This window comes from Scyliorhinus torazame, chromosome 16, assembly GCF_047496885.1.
Source record: "Scyliorhinus torazame isolate Kashiwa2021f chromosome 16, sScyTor2.1, whole genome shotgun sequence".
NCBI classification, from domain to species: domain Eukaryota; kingdom Metazoa; phylum Chordata; class Chondrichthyes; order Carcharhiniformes; family Scyliorhinidae; genus Scyliorhinus; species Scyliorhinus torazame.
Window position 1 is genome coordinate 71,254,609 of NC_092722.1, and position 20,331 is coordinate 71,274,939.

At 51.0% G+C, this 20,331-nt stretch overlaps 1 protein-coding gene across 1 annotated transcript in view; it reads left to right on the forward strand.

Moving 5' to 3' along the window:
- The window catches only part of LOC140392371 (CD209 antigen-like protein C), a 208,921-nt gene that overhangs the window by 9,109 nt on the left and 179,481 nt on the right, over positions 1–20,331 (forward strand). Inside the window, exons 2-3 of the mRNA XM_072477667.1 lie at positions 9,922–9,993; positions 11,058–11,144. Coding sequence (XP_072333768.1) covers positions 9,922–9,993; positions 11,058–11,144 — 159 coding nt within the window. The remainder of the gene's footprint in view (positions 1–9,921; positions 9,994–11,057; positions 11,145–20,331) is intronic.

Sequence of the window (20,331 nt, forward strand, 5' to 3'; positions counted from 1 at the left end):
AGGAAGTCCGGGGGGGGCTGGCAGAGTCCGCGGGGTACGTACCCAAGTTATGTCGGGCCACCTCCAGCGAGGAGGCGAGCGTTAGCGTCTCCTGGAGGTCTTTTGCCCCATTTTCGAGCAGTCGCTGCCGGATGTAGGTCGAGCGGATGCCGGACACGAAAGAAACTCTGATGTGCAGGTTCATATGGACTTCCCCTGTTACATCCTGATGGTCACAGTCCCTGGCCAGCGCGGTGAGCTTCTCAACAAACTCGTCGAGCGATTCCCCCGAGCGCTGCCGGCAGGTAGAGAGCAGATGCCGGGCGTGCACCTCATTGACGGGTTTGACAAACCGCTTGCGGAGCAACTCAATCGCTTCCTCATAAGTCGCCGCCTTTTCGAGCGTGGCGGAGATTCTGTGACTCACCCGGGCGTGGAGTAGACGCAGCTTGCGTGGCCCCAGGATGGGAGTCTCTGCGGAGTCCAGGTAGGCCTCGAAGCACCGCAGCCAGTATTTAAAAATTTCCTTTGCCTCCGGCGTTCGTGCTTCCAGATTGAGCTTCTCTGGTTTTAGGCCTGCGTCCATCCTGAATCTAGTTTAGCCTAATAAATTGAGGTACCCTCAATAATGATGCTTAGAGATTAAACTGTAAAGAAGGCTTTATTAGGCTAATAACTGTGCTACAGATATGGACGAGAGCTGACTGCTACACAGACCATGAGGCAGGCCTTTATGTATGGCTCCCAGATGGGCGGAGCCAGAGGCGGAGTCCCCAGGGTTCCAAGCCCGGTCTTAAAGGGGACATCACCTTACATGATGATAAGGCAGTAACCATTCATCACACACAGTTTAGCACCTTAATGCGAGGGTTACCCTCATCCCGATCCAAAAGTACCATAAAACCTCTGGAACTGTGGTCACTATTCCCAAAATGTTCCCCTACTGAAACCTGAACCACCTGTCCAGGCTCATTCCCCAATACCAGCCTAGTACTGCCCCTTCCCGAGTTGAACTATGTACATCTTGCATCAAGAAGGCTTCCTGGATACACCTTACAAACTATGCCCCATCCAAGCCCCGAGCACTGAGTGAGTCCCAGTCAATATAGGGGAAATTAAAATCCCCGACCACAACATTCCTGTTACTTTTGCACCTATCCAAAATCTCTCTACGTATCAGCTCCTCTATCTCTCGCTGGCAGTTGGGGGGCCGGTAATAAACCCTAAACCCTCAACATTGTGATTGCCCCCTTCCTGTTCCTGAGCTCTAGATTGCCTCATTGTGTGAGCTCTCCAAGGTGTCCTCCTGAAATACGGCTATAATATTCTCATTAACCAGTAATGCTACTCCCTCACCCCTTTTACATCCCCCTCTATCTCTCCCGAAGCATCTACATCCTCCATTGTTCAGCTGCCAATCGTGCCCTTCCTTTAACCATGTTTCTGTGATAACATCACAGTTCCATGTCCCAAAAACTGCTCTAAGTTCAAACCACTGTGTTTGAGCAGAGAGGGTGATGTTGTTCTCTTATTTTTGTTCTCTACTCCCCCTTCAGTTATGACACCTTCTAAGCTAACGCTCTGGTTCCCATCACCCTGCCATACGAGTTTAAATCCTCCCGAGTGACTCGAGCAAATCTCCCAGCCAGGATATTGGTGCCCCTCCAGAAGAGAGGGAATCTGACAGAGAGAGAGAGTGATAGAGACAAAAGTATGTGGAGACAAAGGGATTGCGAGAGACAGAGAGAGAGAGGGGTTGCTGCCCCTGGAGTCAGTGCAAACAGCCTCTCACTCTGATCTCAGGGGAAGTGTCAGTGCGAAAAGGAACAAAGAGACACAAACAGGTTTGAGGAAGTTTTGGTCGCGTTTCTAAGTTTGAAGAAAGATTGAGACACAGCTGAGGGAGAGAAAAGGAGAAAGGAGAGAAACGGAAGTGAGACAGAGAGACAGAGAGACATAGAGCGAGAGAAACATTCACACACACATCACGGACAGTGACAACAATATGAGAATCATCAGCAACGACACAACAACACCCAGTGGGTTATACATAATTTTCAATAGCGAGAGAGAAACATACAGAAAGACAGGCCCAGATGGAGAGAGAGAGACAGAGAGAGAAAGGGTGTTTGATGGAGACAGTGTAGAGGGAGCTTCACTCTGTATCTAACCCCGTGCTGTGCCTGTCCTGGGAGTGTTTGATGGGGACAGTGTAGAGGGAGCTTTACTCTGTATCTAACCCCGTGCTATACCTGTCCTGGGAGTGTTTGATGGGGACAGTGTAGTGGGAGCTTTAATCTGTATCTAAAGGAGTCCTTCCAGGGGCCCTTGGAGCTGGAAGGGGCCCATAAAATGCTGGCGAGGAGGCCGAAGGCTAACGAGCTTCCGCGGGCGGTGCTGGTGCGGTTTCATCGGTTTGTCGATCGGGAGTGTGTGCTCAGGTGGGCCAAGAAGGAGAGGAGCAGCAGGTGGGAAAACGCGGAGGTTCGAATATACCAGGACTGGAGTGCGGAGGTGGCGAAGAGGAGGGCCGGGTATAATCGAGCGAAGGCGGTGCTGCACAGGAGGGGGGTGATGTTTGGCATGTTGCAGCCGGCGCGACTGTGGGTCACCTACAAGGACCGGCACCATTATTTTGAGTCTCCGGAGGAGGCGTGGGCCTTTGTTCAGGCCGAGAAGTTGGATACAGATTGAGGGTCGGGATGGGCGATTGAGGACTGCGGTTGATATGTAATGTTTATTTTTTTGTTTCTCGAGGGTATTGTATTGCTCCGGGTTTCTTTTTCTCTGTGTTTTTCTCTTTCGGGTTGGTGAGGGTGGCTGGGGTGGGTTGGGCACTGTTTTGGTTGGGTTGGTCGGGGGGGGGGCTCTTGGAGGGGGGTAGGTAAACGGAACAGGGGTGGTGACTGGCGGTGAGATGGGGCCCCGCGGGGAGGGGGAGACACGAGTCAGGGGTGAGGGGACTGGGCCTGTAAAAGGAGCTGCGTCAGAGGTGGCAGGGCCGGGTAGGTGGAAAGCACGGGCTTTTTGCCGTGCTGAAGACTGGAGGGGGCGGGGAAGCGAGGGTTGTTTCCCGCGCCTAGAAGGGAAGGGGGAGGAGGGAGAGCCTATGGATGGGGAACGGGAGAAGAGGGTGTGCCACACAATGGGATGAGTCGAAGGAGAGGCGGGAGTGGCCGGGGTCAGCAGGAGTCAGCTGACTTGCGGAAGTGTAATGGGGGGAGTAAATCAGCTGGGATGGGTCCTAGCGGGGTGGAGGTGGGGGGGGGGTGGTGGTGTTGGGTGGGGGGGAATCGAGTTGCTGCTGCTATGGTCAAGGAGGAGCTGGAGCGAGTGTGGGGGGGGGGGGGTCGAGACGGGGGTATGCTGCTGTGGGGAACGGGCCGGGTGTGGGGTGCGGGCGCGTTGCTGGCCGAGGAGGGGGTCATGGCTAGTCGGCGGGGGAGGGGGCGGGTAGCCCCCTGATCCGGCTGACAACCTGGAATGTAAGGGGACTGAATGGGCCGGTTAAGCGGGCCCGTGTGTTCGCGCACCTGAAGGGGCTCAAGGCGGATGTGGTTATGCTTCAGGAGACACACTTGAAGGTGGCAGACCAGGTAAGATTGAGGAAAGGGTGGGTAGGTCAGGTGTTTCACTCGGGGCTAGATGCCAAAAATCGAGGGGTGGCGATCTTGGTGGGAAAGAAGGTGTCATTCGAGGCGTCGAGCATTGTGGCAGATAATGGCGGTAGGTACGTAATGGTAAGTGGTAAGTTGCAGGGAGAGAGGGTGGTACTGGTCAATGTGTATGCCCCGAACTGGGACGATGCGGGTTTTATGCGGCGTATGTTGGGTCAGATCCCAGACTTGGAAGTGGGGGGCCTGATAATGGGGGGAGACTTTAACACGGTGCTGGATCCGGCACTGGATCGCTCCAGGTATAGGACGGGTAGGAAGCCGGCGGCGGCTAGAGTGCTGAGGGGGTTTATGGACCAGATGGGAGGGGTAGACCCTTGGAGATTTGCAAGGCCGGGGGCTAGGGAATTTTCATTCTTCTCACATGTCTATAAGGCTTATTCCCGAATCGGCTTTTTTGATTTGAGTAGGGCGCTGACAGCGAGAGTAGAGGATACTGAGTATTCGGCAATAGCCATTTCGGACTACGCACCGCATTGGGTGGACTTGGAGATGGGGGAGGAGAGGGACCAGCGCCCGCTGTGGCGCTTGGAGGTGGGGCTGTTGGCGGACGAGGAGGTGAGCGAGCGGGTCCGAGGAAGTATAGAGAGGTACTTGGAGTCCAACGACAACGGGGAGGTCCGAGTGGGGATGGTGTGGGAGGCACTGAAGGCGGTGGTGAGGGGAGAGCTGATTTCCATTAGGGCCCACAAGGAGCGGAGGGAGCGGGGGGGTGAGGGAGAGGCTGGTGGGGGAGATGGTGAGGGTAGACAGAAGGTATGCGGAGGAGCCCGAGGAAGGATTGTTGAGGAAGAGGCGCAGCCTCCAAGCCGAATTCAGCCTGGTGACCACCAGGAAGGCGGAGGTGCAGTGGAGGAAGGCCCAGGGGGCGATTTACGAGTATGGGGAAAAGGCAAGCCGGATGCTGGCGCATCAGCTTCGGAAGCGGAACGCAGCTAGGAAGATCGGGGGAGTTAAGGACAGGGGAGGGAGTGTGGTGCGGAGTGGGGTTGGCATCAATGGGGTCTTCAGGGACTTTTACGAGGAATTGTACCGATCCGAGCCCCCATGGGCGGAGGGAGGGATGGGCTGCTTCCTGGACCAATTGAGGTTTCCAAAGGTGGAAGAGGGACACAGTACAGGACAGGGTGCTCTCGGGGCCGGTGGGTGGGAGTGGGGAAGATCTCGGAAACTTACCAGGTGATGCAGGAGGAGGAGGAGGCCTCGGTGGTGGAGGTAGAAGGTAAGTGGGAGGAGGAGTTGGGAGAGGAAATTGAGGAAGGGACGTGGGCAGATGCCCTGGGGAGGGTGAACTCTTCCTCATTGTGTGCGAGACTCAGCCTCATACAGTTTAAGGTGCTGCACAGGGCACACATGACCGGGACAAGGATGAGCCGGTTCTTTGGGGATGAGGACAGGTGTGTTAGGTGCTCAGGGAGCCCAGCAAATCACACCCATATGGTCTGGGCATGCCCATGCTGGAGGAATTTTGGAAGGGCGAAGCGAGGACGGTGTCAAGGGTGGTAGGATCCAGGGTCAGACTGGGCTGGGGGCTCGCAATATTTGGGGTGGCAGCGGAGCTGGGAGTGCAGGAGGCGAAAGAGGCCGGAATTCTGGCCTTTGCGTCCCTGGTAGCCCGGCGGAGGATTCTCCTTCAGTGGAAAGATGCGAGGCCCCCAAGGGTGGAATCCTGGATCAGCGATATGGCAGGGTTCATTAAATTGGAGAGGGTGAAATTCGCCTTGAGAGGGTCGGTACAAGGGTTCTTTAGGCGGTGGCAACCGTTCTTAGACTTCCTGGCAGAACGATAGACATTGGTCAATGGCAGCAGCAGCTCGGGGGGTGGGGTTTACTTTACTTTTGTTTTTGTTATTTACACTGAAGGGTCTGAGGGGGTTGTGTTAAGTCGGGGTGTTAATGTTAATTTATTATTTATGTACGGGAGGGGGGGTGGGGGCGGGGTATGGGGGGTTGCTTTTCTAGATTGTGTTTGGTACTTAACCCTGTTGTTTTTTTTCCATTTTGTTATTGATATTTTATGAAAACCTTTAATAAAAATTATTTTAAAAATAAAATTAAAAAATCTGTATCTAATCCCATGCTGTAGCTCTCCTGCGAGTGTTTGATGTAAGCAGTGTCGAGGGAGCTTTACCCCTCTAACCCCATACCGTTCCTGCCCTGGAAATGGTTGATGGGGGACAGTGTTGATTGAGGTTTACTTTCTATCTAACACCATGCTGCACCTCTTCTGGGAGTGTTTGATGGGGACAGGGTAGAGGGAGCTTTACTCTGTATCTATCCCCGTGTCGTATCTGTCCTGGGAGTGTTTGATGGGGACAGTGTAGAGGGACCTTTACCCTGTATCTAACTTTGTGCTGTGCCTGTCCTGGGAGTGTTTGATGGAGAGAGTGTAGAGGGAGCTTTCCTCTGTATCTAACTCCGTGCTGTACCTGTCCTGGGAGTGTTTGATGGGGACAGTGTAGAGGGACCTTTACTCTGTATCTAACTTTGTGCTGTGCCTGTCCTGGGAGTGTTTGATGGAGAGAGTGTAGAGGGAGCTTTCCTCTGTATCTAACTCCGTGCTGTACCTGTCCTGGGAGTGTTTGATGGGGACAGTATAGAGGGAGCTTTACTCCATATCTCACCCCTTGCAACATCTGTCCTGGGAGGATTTGATGGGGACAAAGTCATGGGAGATTTATTCTGTATCTACCCCTGTGCTATAACTGTCCTGGCAGTGTTTGATGGGGACTGTGCAGATGGAGCCTTACTCCGTATCAAATCCCATGGTCTACCTGCCTTGGCATGTTTAATGGGGATTGTATAGAGGAAGCATTAAGACACGAGGTGGGGCCACATTGGATTTGGTACTGGGTAATGAACCGGGCCAAGTGTTAGATTTGTTAGTGGGAGAGCACTTTGGAGATAGTGACCATAATTCGGTGTCTTTCACAATTGCATAGGGCCATACGGCAGGGCAAGGTTTATAATTGGGGGAGGGGTAATTATGATGAGATTAGGCAAGAATTAGGGAGCATAAGATGGGAACAGAAACTGTCAGGGAAAGGCACAATTGAAAAGTGGAGCTTGTTCAAGGAACAAATACTGTGTGTCCTTGATAGGCATGTCCCTGTCAGTCAGGGAGGAAATGGCCGTGTGAGGGAACCATGGTTCACAAAAGAGGTTGAATGTCTTGTCAAGAGGAAAAAGGAAGCGTATGTAAGGATGAGAAAACAAGGTTCAGTAGGGTCGCTTGAGGGTTACAAGGTAGCAAGGAATGAGCTGAAAAAAGGGCTTAGGAGAGCTAGGAGGGGGCATGAGAAGTCCTTGGTGGGTCAGATCAAGGAAAACCCCAAGGCTTTTTACTCTTATGTGAGAAATAAAAGAATGACCAAGGTGAGGGTAGGGCCGGTCAAGGACAGTAGTGGGAACTTGTGCATGGAATCAGAAGAAATAGGAGAGGCGTTGAATGAATACTTTTCTTCAGTGTTCACAAAGGAGAGGGGCCATGTTTTTGAGGATGAGAGTGTGATTCAGGCGGGTTGGCTGGAGGAAGTAGATGTTCTGAGGAAGGATGTATTAGCAATTTTGAAAAACCTGAGGATCGACAAATCCCCTGGGCCAGATGGGATATTCTGAATGATTCTTTGGGAGGCAAGGGATGAGATTGCAGAGCCTTTGGCTTTGATCTTTGGGCCCTCGCTGTCCACGGGGATAGTGCCAGAGGACTGGAGAGTGGCGAATGTTGTTCTTCTGTTCAAGAAAGGGAATAGGAATGACCCTGGTAATTATAGGCCAGTTAGTCTTACTTCGGTGGTCGGGAAGATAATGGAAAAGGTCCTGAAGGATACAATTCATGACCATTTGGAAAGATGCAGCTTGATCCGGAATAATCAACACGGATTCGTGAAGGGTAGGTCTTGCCTCGCAAATTTGATTGAATTCTTTGAGGAGGTAACTAAGTGTGTAGATGAAGGTAGAACAGTCGATGTCATATACATGGATTTTAGTAAGGCGTTTGATAAGGTTCCCCATGGTCGGCTCATGAAGAAAGTAAGGAGGTGTGGGATAGAGGGAAATTTGGCCAATTGGATAAGTAACTGGCTATCATAGAAGACAGAGGGTGGTGGTGGATGAAAAATTTTCAGACTGGAGACCAGTTATCAGCGGTGTACCACAGGGATCAGGGCTGGGTCCTCTGCTATTTGTGATTTTTATCAATGACTTGGAGGAGAGGGCTGAAGGGTGGGTCAGTAAATTTGCTGATGACACCAAGATTGGTGGAGTAGTGGATGAGGTGGAGGGCTGTTGTAGGCTGCAAAGAGACATTGATAGGATGCAGAGCTGGGCCAAAAAATGGCAGATGGAGTTTAACCCTGATAAGTGCGAGGTGATTCATTTTGGTAGAAAAAATTTGAAAGTGGATTACAGGGTCAATGGCAGGGTTCTGAGGAATGTGGAGGAACAGAGAGATCTTGGGGTTCATGTCCACAGATCTCTGAAGGTTGCCACTCAAGTGAATAGAGCTGTGAAGAAGGCTTATAGTGTGTTAGCGTTTATTAACAGGGGGCTTGAGTTTAAGAGCTGCGGGGTTATGCTGCAACTGTACATGACCCTGGTGAGACCACATTTGGAGTATTGTGTGCAGTTCTAGTCACCTCATTATAGGAAGAATGTGGAAGCATTGGAAAGGGTGCAAAGGAGATTTACCAGGATGCTGCCTGGTTTGCAGGATAGGTCTTATGAGGAAAGGTTGAGGGAGCTAAGGCTTTTCTCTTTGGAGCGGAGAAGGATGAGAGGCGACTTAATAGAGGTTTATAAGATAATGAGGGGGATAGATAGAGTGGACTTTCAGAGGCTATTTCCTCGGGTGGATGTAGCTGTTACAAGGGGGCATAACTATAAGATTCAGGGTGGGAGACATAGAAGGGTTTCCGAGGTAGGTTCTTTACTTATAGAGTGTTAGGGTGTGGAATGGACTGCCTGGTGTGATAGTGGAGTCGGACACTTTAGGAACTTTCAAGCGGTTATTGGATAGGCACATGGAGCACACCAGAATGACAGGGAGTGGGATAGCTTGATCTTGGTTTCGGACCATGCTCGGCACAACGTTGAGGGCCGAAGGGCTTGTTCTGTGCTGTAATGTTCTATGTTCTATGTAACCCAGTGCTGTACCTGCACTAGAGTGTTTGATGGGAAATAGTGTAGAGGGAGCTTTACTCTGTATCTAATGCCGTGCTGTATCTGTCCTGCGAGTGTTGATGTGGCCTGTATAGAGGGAGCTTTACTCTGTATCTAACCTGTGCTGCACCTGCCTGGGAGGTTTTGATGGGGAGGGTGTCATGGGAGCTTTACTCTGTATCTAATCCTGTGCTGTACCTGTCCTGGTAATGTTTGACGGAGTCAGTGTCGAGGGTGCTTTACTCTGTATCTAGCTGTGTGCTGTACCTGTCCTCGGGATTCCTGATGGAGACAGTACAGAGGAGCTTAACTCTGTATCTAACCCCTTCCTGTACTTGTCCTGGGTGTGTTTGATGGAGACAGTGTAGAGGGAGCTTTACTCTATATCTAACCCCATGCTGTAATTGTCCTTGAACTGTTTGTTGGGGACAAGTAGCTTTATTCCATATCTAGCCCCATGCTGTACCTATCATTTGGGTCTAGGTTTTTCATGCAGACAGTGTGAAGGAACTTTCTAACCCCGTGTTGTACTTGGCCTGGGAGTGTTTGATGGGGACAGTGTAGAGTGAGCTTTACTCTGTATCTAACCCTGTACTGTACCTGCCCTGGGAGTGTTTGATGGGGACAGTGTAGAGGGAGCTTTACTCTCAATCTAACCCCGTGCTGTACCTGTCCTGGGAGTGTTTGATGGGGACAGTGTAGAGTGAGCTTTACTCTGTATCTAACCCTGTACTGTCCCTGTCCTGGGAGTGTTTGATGGGGACAGTGTAGAGGGAGCTTTACTCTGTATCTAACCCCGTGCTGTACCTGTCCTGGGAGTGTTTGATGGGGACTGTGTAGAGGGAGCTTTACTCTGTATCTAACCCTGTGCTGTCCCTGTCCTGGGGGTGTTTGATGGGGCAGTGTAGAGGGAGCTTTACTCTGTATCTAACCCCGTGCTGTACCTGTCCTGGGAGTGTTTGATGGGGACAGTGTAGAGGGAGCTTTACTCTGTATCTAACCCATGCTGTACCTGTCCTGGGAGTGTTTGATGTGGACAGTGTAGAGTGAGCTTTACTCTGTATCTTAACTGTTCACATCGTGTTTTGTGTCTGTTTAATTCTTCTAGATGATTACGAGTTAACGTATTCGGAGCTGAATTTTGCTGCACGAAATCAAAAATCTGAGATCCATACAAGAGGTCAGTTACTGACATCATATATCTGTTTTATGATACAGTTGTTGTGTCACATTTGCTACACCTTATTTACATCTCAATTGTGTTATTAATGATGAAATATCTGTTGCATCTTAGTTACATGTCTGTTACACCTTAGTTATGTCTCTGTTACATGTTAATTATGTATCTGTCACACTTTAGTTATGTGTCTGTCACACCTTAGTTACATGTTTCTTACATCCTAGTGATGTGTTTGTCACAAGTTAGTTATGTGCCTGTTACACCTTAGTTATGTGTCTGTCACACCTTAGTTAAATGCTGCAACACCTTAGTTATCTCTCTGTTGCACCTTAGTTACATGTCTGTTACATCTTAGTTGCATGTCTGCTACACCTGTGTTATGTGTCTGTTACACCTGTGTTATGTGTCTGTTACACCATAGCTATGTCTTTGTTCCACATTAGTTACACGTTTGTTACAACTTAGTAATGTACCTGTTGCAGCCTAATTATGTATCTGTTACTCCTTATTTCCTTTCTACCTCAGTACGGGTCTGTTCAACAATGGTTACAAATTGAATTTCTTCTTTCTCACACACGTCAGCAATACGCCTCTTTCCTATCAGTGACATCTCAGTCACATGAAAGTTACATTGTAGTTACATCCCAGTTACATGTGCGTCCTGCACCTGTTCGAATTCTGTAATGTGTCCATTGCTCTTTAATTTTGTGCATGTTATATCTTAATTGTGTTTAACGTAAAACACATAACACATACGTTGAATCCTAACTGTGTGTCCATTGGGCCTCAGTCATATGACCCTCATATCATTGTTATGTTAGTTAGTCCTCAATTTCCATGTGTTCTTGTCACATGTTTGACTTGGTACGGGTGTGAGTTAAGTCGTTACTAATTCACAGTCCTTGTTACATTTTGTTGTGTGTCAGGGCTGGTGGTCAGGGGGATATGTGTGTTGTTGTTGCGTCGTTGTCCTCTGTGTGCCAGCTACGTCACACGTACTGACCAGAGATCCTCAGTGTTCCTTATACCTTCTCACTCACTCTCTCTATCTCTGTCTCTCACAGCTGAATCGGAGACAACTTACGCTCAAGTAAGCTTCAAGCCAAAGAGTCCCCAACAGAACCAAGTCCCAGAGGTGACCCCGGACAAAGGTCAGTCATCCTTGGAGCGTGGGGGGCAGAGTTCATGGTGGTTCTCGACAGTCCAGGGGTGGGATGTGGTGAAGGGGGAAGGGATTCACTGCTACACCTGTGTCGAGATTTACACACGGAATCATTTGCACTCAAATATCTGTTCACATTAACATCGTAGAAAATTCACAGAAATCAACCCAAAACTTTCTAAATTCACCAGATTGTGTCAAATCACTATCACTGTAACCTCCTCGAGCCCCTGGAGACGCGGTGAAGAGAGAAGGACTGACTGAGGGTAAGGAAAAGTTGATGGGACAGACTTATCAGGTGTTCTTCAACACAAGGGCAAGGGGGGTGGTCATACTGTTGCACAAAAGGACAGCCATTACAGTGATGATATTCAATGGTTAACAGGAACCTGGAAGGGGCCCCAGTGGTACTTGTAAATATATACACCCAAACTGGGACATTGCCGAGTTCAATAAAAAGACCATGGCAGAGATCCCCGACTTAGGCTCCCACCAACTCATCAGGGGGAGAATTCAACTGAGTGCAGTACCCAAAAACAGACAAATTTAGCCCTAGAACAGGAGCCACAATAGGGGAGGGAGGCTGCCGAGGGGGGAGAGTGAACTCACGGAGGTTCAACCACCTGAGGGAGAAGGAATTCTCCTTCATCTCCCCCTTCCACAAATCCTATTCCCACATAAACCTCTTCATAGTGGGTAAGTCTGTACTTCCAGGGGTGATAGGGGTTGAATATTCGGCAATAGTAATCCTGGATCACGATCCACACGACATGCATGTGAGGTTGGAGACAGGCTGGGCCCAGCACCCCCCATGGAGGCTGGACACCGCCCTCCTCACCGTCAAGGCGTTCTGTGATGTCAGAAGGCAGCGGCAGGTCGTAACCGGCGACCAGAACAGGGAGGTCTGTCCCTCCACATTCTGGGAGGCATTAAAGGCAGTGATCAGGGGGGAAATAAGAGTGCACAGGGCTCTTAGAGACAGGAAGGTTCAGTTAGGCGCTCAAGAGTTACAAGTTAGCTAGGAAGGACCTAAGGAGAGAGCTAAGAAGAGCCAGGAGGGGACATGAGAAGTCTCTGGCAGGCAGGATCAAGGATAACCCTAAAGCTTTCTACAGATATGTCACAAATGAACAAATGGCTAGGGTAAGAGTAGGGCCAATCAAGGACAGTAGTGGGAAGTTGTGCTTGGAGTCTGAGGAGATAGGAGAGGTGCTAAATGAATATTTTTCATCAGTATTCACACAGGAAAAAGACAATGTTGTTGCGGGGAATACTGAGATTCAGGCTACTAGACTAGAAGGGCTTGAGGTTCATAAGGAGGATGTGTTAGCAATTCTGGAAAGTGTGAAAATAGATAAGTCCCCTGGGCCGGATGGGATTTATCCTAGGATTCTCTGGAAAGCTAGGGAGGAAATTGCTGAGCCTTTAGCTTTGATCTTTAAGTCATCTTTGTCTTCAGGAATAGTGCCAGAAGACTGGAGGATAGCAAATGTTGTCCCCTTGTTCAAGAAGGGGAGTAGAGACAACCCAGGTAACTATTGACCAGTGTGCCTTACTTCTGTTGTGGGCAAAATCTTGGAAAGGTTTATAAGAGATAGGATGTATAATCATCTGGAAAGGAATAATTTGATTAGAGATAGTCAACACAGTTTTGTGAAGGGTAGGTCGTGCCTCTCAAACCTTATTGAGTTCTTTGAGAAGGTGACCAAAGAGGTGGATGAGGGTAAAGCATTTGATGTGGTGTATATGGATTTCAGTAAAGTGTTTGATAAGGTTCCCCACGGTAGCCTACTACAGAAAATACGGAGGCATGGGGTTCAGGGTGATTTAGCAGTTTGGATCAGAAATTGGCTAGCTGGAAGAAGACAAAGGGTGGTGGTTGATGGGAAATGTTGAGACTGGAGTCCAGTTACTAGTGGTGTGCCACAAGGATCTGTTTTGGGGCCACTGCTGTTTGTCATTTTTATAAATGACCTGGAGGAGGGCGTAGAAGGATGGGTGAGTAAATTTGCAGATGACACTAAAGTCAGTGGAGTTGTGGACAGTGCGGAAGGATGTTACAAGTTCCAGAGGGACATAGATAAGCTGCAGCGCTGGGCTGAGAGGTGGCAAATGGAGTTTCATGCAGAAAAGTGTGAGGTGATTCATTTTGGAAGGAATAACAGGAAGACAGAGTACTGGGCTAATGAAAAGATTCTTGGCAGTGTGGATGAGTAGAGAGATCTCGGTGTCCATGTACATAGATCCCTGAAAGTTACGACCCAGGTTGAGAGGGTTGTTAAGAAGGCATACGGTGCGTTAGCTTTTATTGGTAGAGGGATTGAGTTTCGGAGCCATGAGGTCATGTTGCAGCTGCACAAAACTCTGGTGCGGCCGCATTTGGAGTATTGCGTGCAATTCTGGTCGCCGCATTATAGGAAGGATGTGGAAGCATTGGAAAGGGTGCAGAGGAGATTTACCAGAATGTTGTCTGGTATGGAGGGAAGATCTTATGAGGAAAGGCTGAGGGACTTGAGGCCGTTTTCGTTAGAGAGAAGAAGGTTAAGAGGTGACTTAATTGAGGCATACAAGACGATCAGAGGATTGGATAGGGTGGACAGTGAGAGCCTTTTTCCTCGGATGGTGATGTCTAGCACGAGGGGACATAGCTGTAAATTGAGGGCAGATAGATATAAGACAGATGTCAGAGGTAGGTTCTTTACTCAGAGAGTAGTAAGGGCGTGGAATGCCCTGCCTGCAACAGTAGTGGACTCGCCAACACTAAGGGCATTTAAACGGTCATTGGATAAACATATGGACGATAAGGGAATAGTGTAGATGGGCTTTAGAGTGGTTTCACAGGTCGACGCAACATCGAGGGCCGAAGGGCCTGTACTGCGCTGTAATGTTCTATGTAATATGTTCTATGAAAGGAAAATCTGGTTAGGCAGCAGCTCTTGACTGATATTGGAATTGGATTGACGGTATTCCACGGCCCTGAAAGTGGAGCTGGTGGTGGAGAGGAAAACACTACAAATGGAATCTGACCAGCTCTCCACTGGGAATGCAGTGAACCAGCTCCACCAGACACTGGGGGGTCTTTTATGAGCACCGGTGCAAGGCTAGCCGCCTACTGGCCCACCAGTGAGGAAGCAGGTTGCCTCAAGAGAGGTAGCACAGATGAGGACAGGAATGGCAGGGTGATCATGGCTCCAGACGAGATCAACAGAGGCTTCACATCTTTTACCAGGAACTGTACACCTCCGAGCCCCGGAGAGGGACTCAAAGATGAAACAGTTCCTCGACGGGCTGGGCACACCAGTTGTGGGGAAGGAAAAGAGACAGGGACTGGAAGTACCGTTAGGACTGATGGAGATCGCGGAATATTAACTCCATGCAATCGGGAAAGCACTGGAATCGGAGGGGTTCCCAGTGGATTTCTATAAGAAGTTTGTGGGAGATGGTCAATGAATCGCTGTCGAGAGGGGTCCTGCTGCCCTCGCTGGCACAGGCCTCGATCTCACTGATCGTTAAAAAAGACAAAGACCCGACTGAATGTGGGTCACAGAGACCCATCTCACTCCTGAACATTGATGCCAAAGACTGGAGAGCCACTTGCCAGAAGTAACCGCATTGCTCAGGCGCCGGCCATTGTGGCGCAGACACAAAGGTAGGTGGCCCGTTTCAGAGGGAGATGGCGCAGTCACTGGCTGATGTGACACAAGCCCGAAGTTGATGGCACAGTTGCAGCGTGATATGGTGCAGTCCCAGAGGGAGATGCTCCACTCCTTGTGCTCCATGGCCGCGAGCGTGTGGATCCTGGTCGAGACCAGAGTGTGCCTCCAGGACTGGCAGTGCCAGGTGGCGGGGGAGCTTCAGGCAATGGCTTCGCTTGCACCCCCATCCCATGGAAGAGCCCGGGGGCCATCGGGCAACCCGAGGGAGGAGGAGGTGATGGGTCCCGTGCCGGTGACTTCTGCAGGATAGGTGCCGGAACAGTGCAGCACCTCGGACTCCCTCCCTCCTGTCCCTGGTGCATTGGCTGGCCAGCGGGTGGAACAGGGTGGCATCATGCCACCTGGGACGCCCGAGCAGCAGCCAGGCCCATCCAGGCCCGGTCACCCCAGAAGATGCCGCCAATGGGAACCCAGGTCACAGGGTAGGAATCACAGCAGGCCGCCTCCACTCCTACTCTACCATCTGGGGAACCACCTCGGTGTAGCGTTGAGCCCTTTAGGCCAGAAAGCTAGACACTAATTAAGCTGGCACGGGTGCAGTGCACAGTTTAGTTATAGGGGCTGGGGCATAAACTTGTAAATATTTGTTTACCTGTTACCACTGTTACAAACTGCTTCGGTGCACTGTCTGATTAATGTGAGGTGTAGGCTGGCCAGAGGAGGTGGGGGGGGGGGGGGGGGGGGGGGGGAATGGGCGGACCATATGGCTCGCCACATCATCCCTCCACACCCAACCGACCGTGCCCACTACCATCACCCCAGGGAATCGATGGGACCGTGTGATGGAATGGTCAGCTCCCATGCAGGGATCACCCAGGTGGACGGTGGAAAGTGCTACCGTGGGCAGGAGTCAGGAATTGTCAGACGATGTGGAGCACCAGAGCTCATGGTGGATTTTCATCATCCTCCATCCCATGAACCCGACCCACTGTTACTGCCAACCCAGAGCCCGCATCCCAGAGTGAGGCAGGTATGTATCACGGAGGGAGTTGCAGGTGGGGACGTGGCCGGGAGGGGGTTGTGGGGGTGGGATGCAGTGTCCGTGCCCCTGGCCACTCCCCCACTGTCCTGTCCGTGAACCTGGAGGCGATCAGAGCATTCCGTTCGTGTTGGCCCTGGCACACACGTCGTGCGGACTCCCGTGCCCGCCTGGGCCCCATGTCCTGCCCATCCTCCCCCTCACCCGTATCCTCCTCGTAGGACAAGGCCTGGCGTTCATCCTCCTCCTCCAGCACATCACCCCTTTGCTGCACGAGGTTATGGAGGATGCAGAAGGCCGCCACGATGCGGGCGACCTTCTCCGCGTCATACTGGAGGGCCCTTCCAGAGTGCTCCAGGCACCTGAACCGCATCTTCAGGATGCCGAAGCACCGCTCGATCATGATGCTCTATGGGCATTGTCGTAAAGGGTCTCTGCGTCGGTCTGTGTCATCCGGATAGGCAGCCATGGCCACAGCAATTGCCCTTCACCCAGGAACCAATCCCCCAGCTAGGGGGGGTCTCAAAGATGTCAGGAAGCATCGAGTGTGCCAGGATGACACTGCCCGGGTCTCGGGCGCAGAGCTGAATGATGCGCAGCTGTCGGTTACATATCAGCTGCACGTTCATCTATACTTCCCCAATATTGACTGGGACTCACTTAGTGCCAGGGGCTTGGACGGAGCAGAGTTTGTAAGGAGTGTCCAGGAGGGCTTCTTAAAACAATATGTAGACAGTCCAACTAGGGAAGGGGCTGTACTGGATCTGGTATTGGGGAATGAGCCCGGCCAGGTGGTAGAAGTTTCAGTTGGCGAGCATTTTGGGAACAGTGACCACAATTCAGTAAGTTTTAAAGTGCTGGTGGACAAGGATAAGAGTGGTCCTCGGGTGAATGTGCTACATTGGCAGAAGGCTAATTATAACAATATTAGGTGGGAACTGAAGAACATAGATTGGGGTGGGGAATGTTTGAGGTAAATCAACATCTGACATGTGGGATGCTTTCAAGTGTCAGTTGAAAGGAATTCAGGACCGGCATGTTCCTGTGTGGAAGAAGGATAAATACGGCAATTTTCGGGAACGTTGGATGACGAGTGATATTGTAGGCCTCGTCAAAAAGAAAAAGGAGGCATTTGTCAGGGCTAGAAGGCTGGGAACAGACAAAGCCTGTGTGGAATATAAGGAAAGTAGGAAGGAACTTAAGCAAGGAGTCAGGAGGGCTAAAATGGGTCTCGAAAAGTCATTGGCAAATAGGGTGAAGGAAAGTCCCAAGGCTTTTTACACGTACATAAAAAGCAAAAGGGTAGCCAGGGAAAGGGTTGGCCCACTGAAGGACAGGGGAGGGAATCTATGTGTGGAGCCAGAGGAAATGGGCGTGGTACTAAATGAATACTTTGCATCAGTATTCACCAAAGAGAAGGAATTGGTTGCTGTTGAGTCTGGAGAAGGGTGTGTAGATAGCCTCGGTCAGATTGAGATCAAAAAAGACGAGGTGTTGGGTGTCTTGAAAAATATTGGTGGATAAGTCCCCAGGGCCTGATGGGATCTACTCCAGAATACTGAAGGAGGCTGGAGAGGAAATTGCTGAGGCCTTGACAGAAATCTTTGGATCCTCACTGTCTTCAGGTGATGTCCCTGAGGACTGGAGAATAGCCAATGTTGTTCCTTTGTTTAAGAAGGGTAGCAAGGATAAACAAGGGAACTACAGGCCAATGAGCCTTATGTCAGTGGTAGGGAAATTACTGGAGAGAATTCTTCGAGACAGGATCTACTCCCATTTGGAAGCAAGTGGTCGTATTAGCAAGAGGCAGCACGGTTTTGTGAAGGGGAGGTTGTGTCTCACTAACTTGATAACGTTTTTTGAGGAGATCACAAAGATGATTGATGCAGATAGGGCAGTGGATGTTGTCTATATGGACTTCAGTATGGCCTTTGACAAGGTGGCAGACTGGTACAAAAGGTGAAGTCACATGGGATCAGAGGTGAGCTGGCAAGATGGATACAGAACTGACTAGGTCATAGAAGGCAGAGAGTAGCAATGGAAGGGTGCTTTTCTGATTGGAGGGCTGTGACGAGTGGTGTTCCGCAGGGATCAGTGCTGGGACCTTTGCTGTTCGTAGTATATATAAATGATTTGGAGGAAAATGTAACTGGTCTGATTAGTAAGTTTGCGGACGACACAAAGGTTGGTGGAATTGCGGATAGCGATGAGAACTGTCAGAGGATACAGCAGGATTTAGATCATTTGGAGACTTGGGCGGTGAGATGGCAGATGGAGGTTGATCCGGACAAATGTGAGGTAATGAATTTTGGAAGGTCTAATACAGGTAGGGAATATACAGTGAATGGGAGAACCCTCAAGAGTATTGAAAGTCAGAGAGATCTAGGTGGACAGGTCCACAGGTCAGTGAAAGGGGCAACACAGGTGGAGAAGGTAGTCAAGAAGGCATACGGCATGCTTGCCTTCATTGACTGGGGCATTGAGTGTAAAAATTGGCAAGTCATGTTGCAGCTGTACAGAACCTTATTTAGGCCACACTTGGAGTATAGTGTTCAATTCTGGTTGCCGCACTAGCAGAAGGACGTGGAGGCTTTAGAGAGAGTGCAGAAGAGTTTTACCAGGATGCTGCCCGCTATGGAGGGGATTAGCTATGAGGAGAGATTGAATAAACCTGGTTTGTTCTCACTGGAACGAAGGGGATTGAGGGGCGACCTGATAGAGGTCTACAAAATTATGAAGGGCATAGATAGAGTGGATAGTCACAGACTTTTTCCCAGGGTAGAGGGGTAAATTACTAGGGGGCATAGGTTTAAGGTGCGAGGGGCAAGGTTTAGAGGAGATGTACGAGGCAAGTTTTTTACACAGAGGGTAGTGGGTGCCTGGAACTTGCTGCCGGAGGAGGTGGTGGAAGCAGGGGCGATAGTGACATTTAAGGGGCATCTTGACAAATACATGAATAGGATGGGAATAGAGGGATACGGACACCGGAAATGTAGAAGATTTTAGTTTAGATGGGCAGCATGGTCGGTGCAGTCTTGGAGGGTCAAAGGGCCTGTTCCTGTGCTGTACCTTTCTTTGTTCTTTGTTCTTTGAGTGGTACCCCTTTCGGTTTGTGTAGAGCAGCTTGTCATCTGCAGGTGCACGGAGGGGGACATGCATCCCGTTGATCACCTCCTAGACCCAGGGCATCCTGTTGATGGCGGCAAACCCGGGCATCCTGATGGGCTCAGTCGATATTGAAATGGCTCTATTGATCCGCCTGGGCATATAGGGCCTCTGTGATGTCACGGATGCACCTGTGCACCGAGGTCTGTGAGATACCGGACAGCCACCCACTCCGAGCCTGGAAGGAACCCTGGCGTAGAAGTTCAGGGCGATTGTCATCTTGATAGCCGCCGGGTGCGGGTGTCCTCCCCCTTACCCCCGTGGTGCCAGGTGTGCCATCATTTGGCAGATATGTCGCACTGTCTCTTTGCACAGCCAGAGTCTTTGATTGCATATCCGGTCCGGCAGGTCCTCGAATGACAGGCGCTGAGAGAACACGCGAGGCTTCATGCGGCGCTTCCTTGGCACCTCCTCCTCTTCGGCTTGTTGGGCGGCCAGCTCTCCATCCTCAGCGACTGCCTCCTCTTCCTCTGGGGCAGGCTCCGCTGCTGCAGCTTCCTGCTCCTCGAGCAGCTCCAGCTCGTACAACCTCAGTGCATCCCCCAGGGCTTTGGCGACTAGGAGGAAGGCCACCATTGCTGGTTGAATTCCAATATCCATTATCTGCAGGAGGTGAAAGGTTGACATGTTAGAATGCTGCGTATCTCCTTGCCCAACCAAGTTCAGCGGGCCACATGGTGGCCCCTGTTGGCACTAAGGGATCCGCCCACCAATATCCCTCCTCCCCCCCACCCCCAATCCCCGCACCCCTGGCCCCATCGCCGGACGGCACCATGGGGGCTCTGGCCCTTGCACATGTCCTTGATGCCAGCGGTACCATTGGCTGGCACTGCCCTTGGCAGGGGTATGCTCCGCAGCCCCCGCCCGATGCCCTGTAGGGGCTACAGTTGGTATTGCCCTGGGTGGATCGTTGGTGGTCGGCGGGTAGCGGCTGGGTGGGTGAGGGGTGGCGGTGTGGCAGAGTGCGGGAGGGTGGGGACACCCATATGGTCAGTGTCACTCTGCAGACCAGGGTCCAAGGTGGGTGGTCAGTGGGTGTGCAGCAAGATAGCTGCCTTGCAGGCGGCAGTAATGGCGCTCCGGGACTGGATACCGCCCTAGATCCACGGGGAGTTCACCCCGTCCCTCTCATCCCAGCCAGCCCGGCCAGTGTCCGGCCCGGCAGCCCACAGTCTTTCCTCTCTATGTCCTACCTCCTCTCTCTCTCCCTCATCAGCCACAATGCCGGTTTCACCATTTTTAAAAGCACAAGTGAACTTGGCCGTCGGCAACTCGGCCCATCGGAGGTGGAGAATCGCGGAGGCCCCGGAAAATAC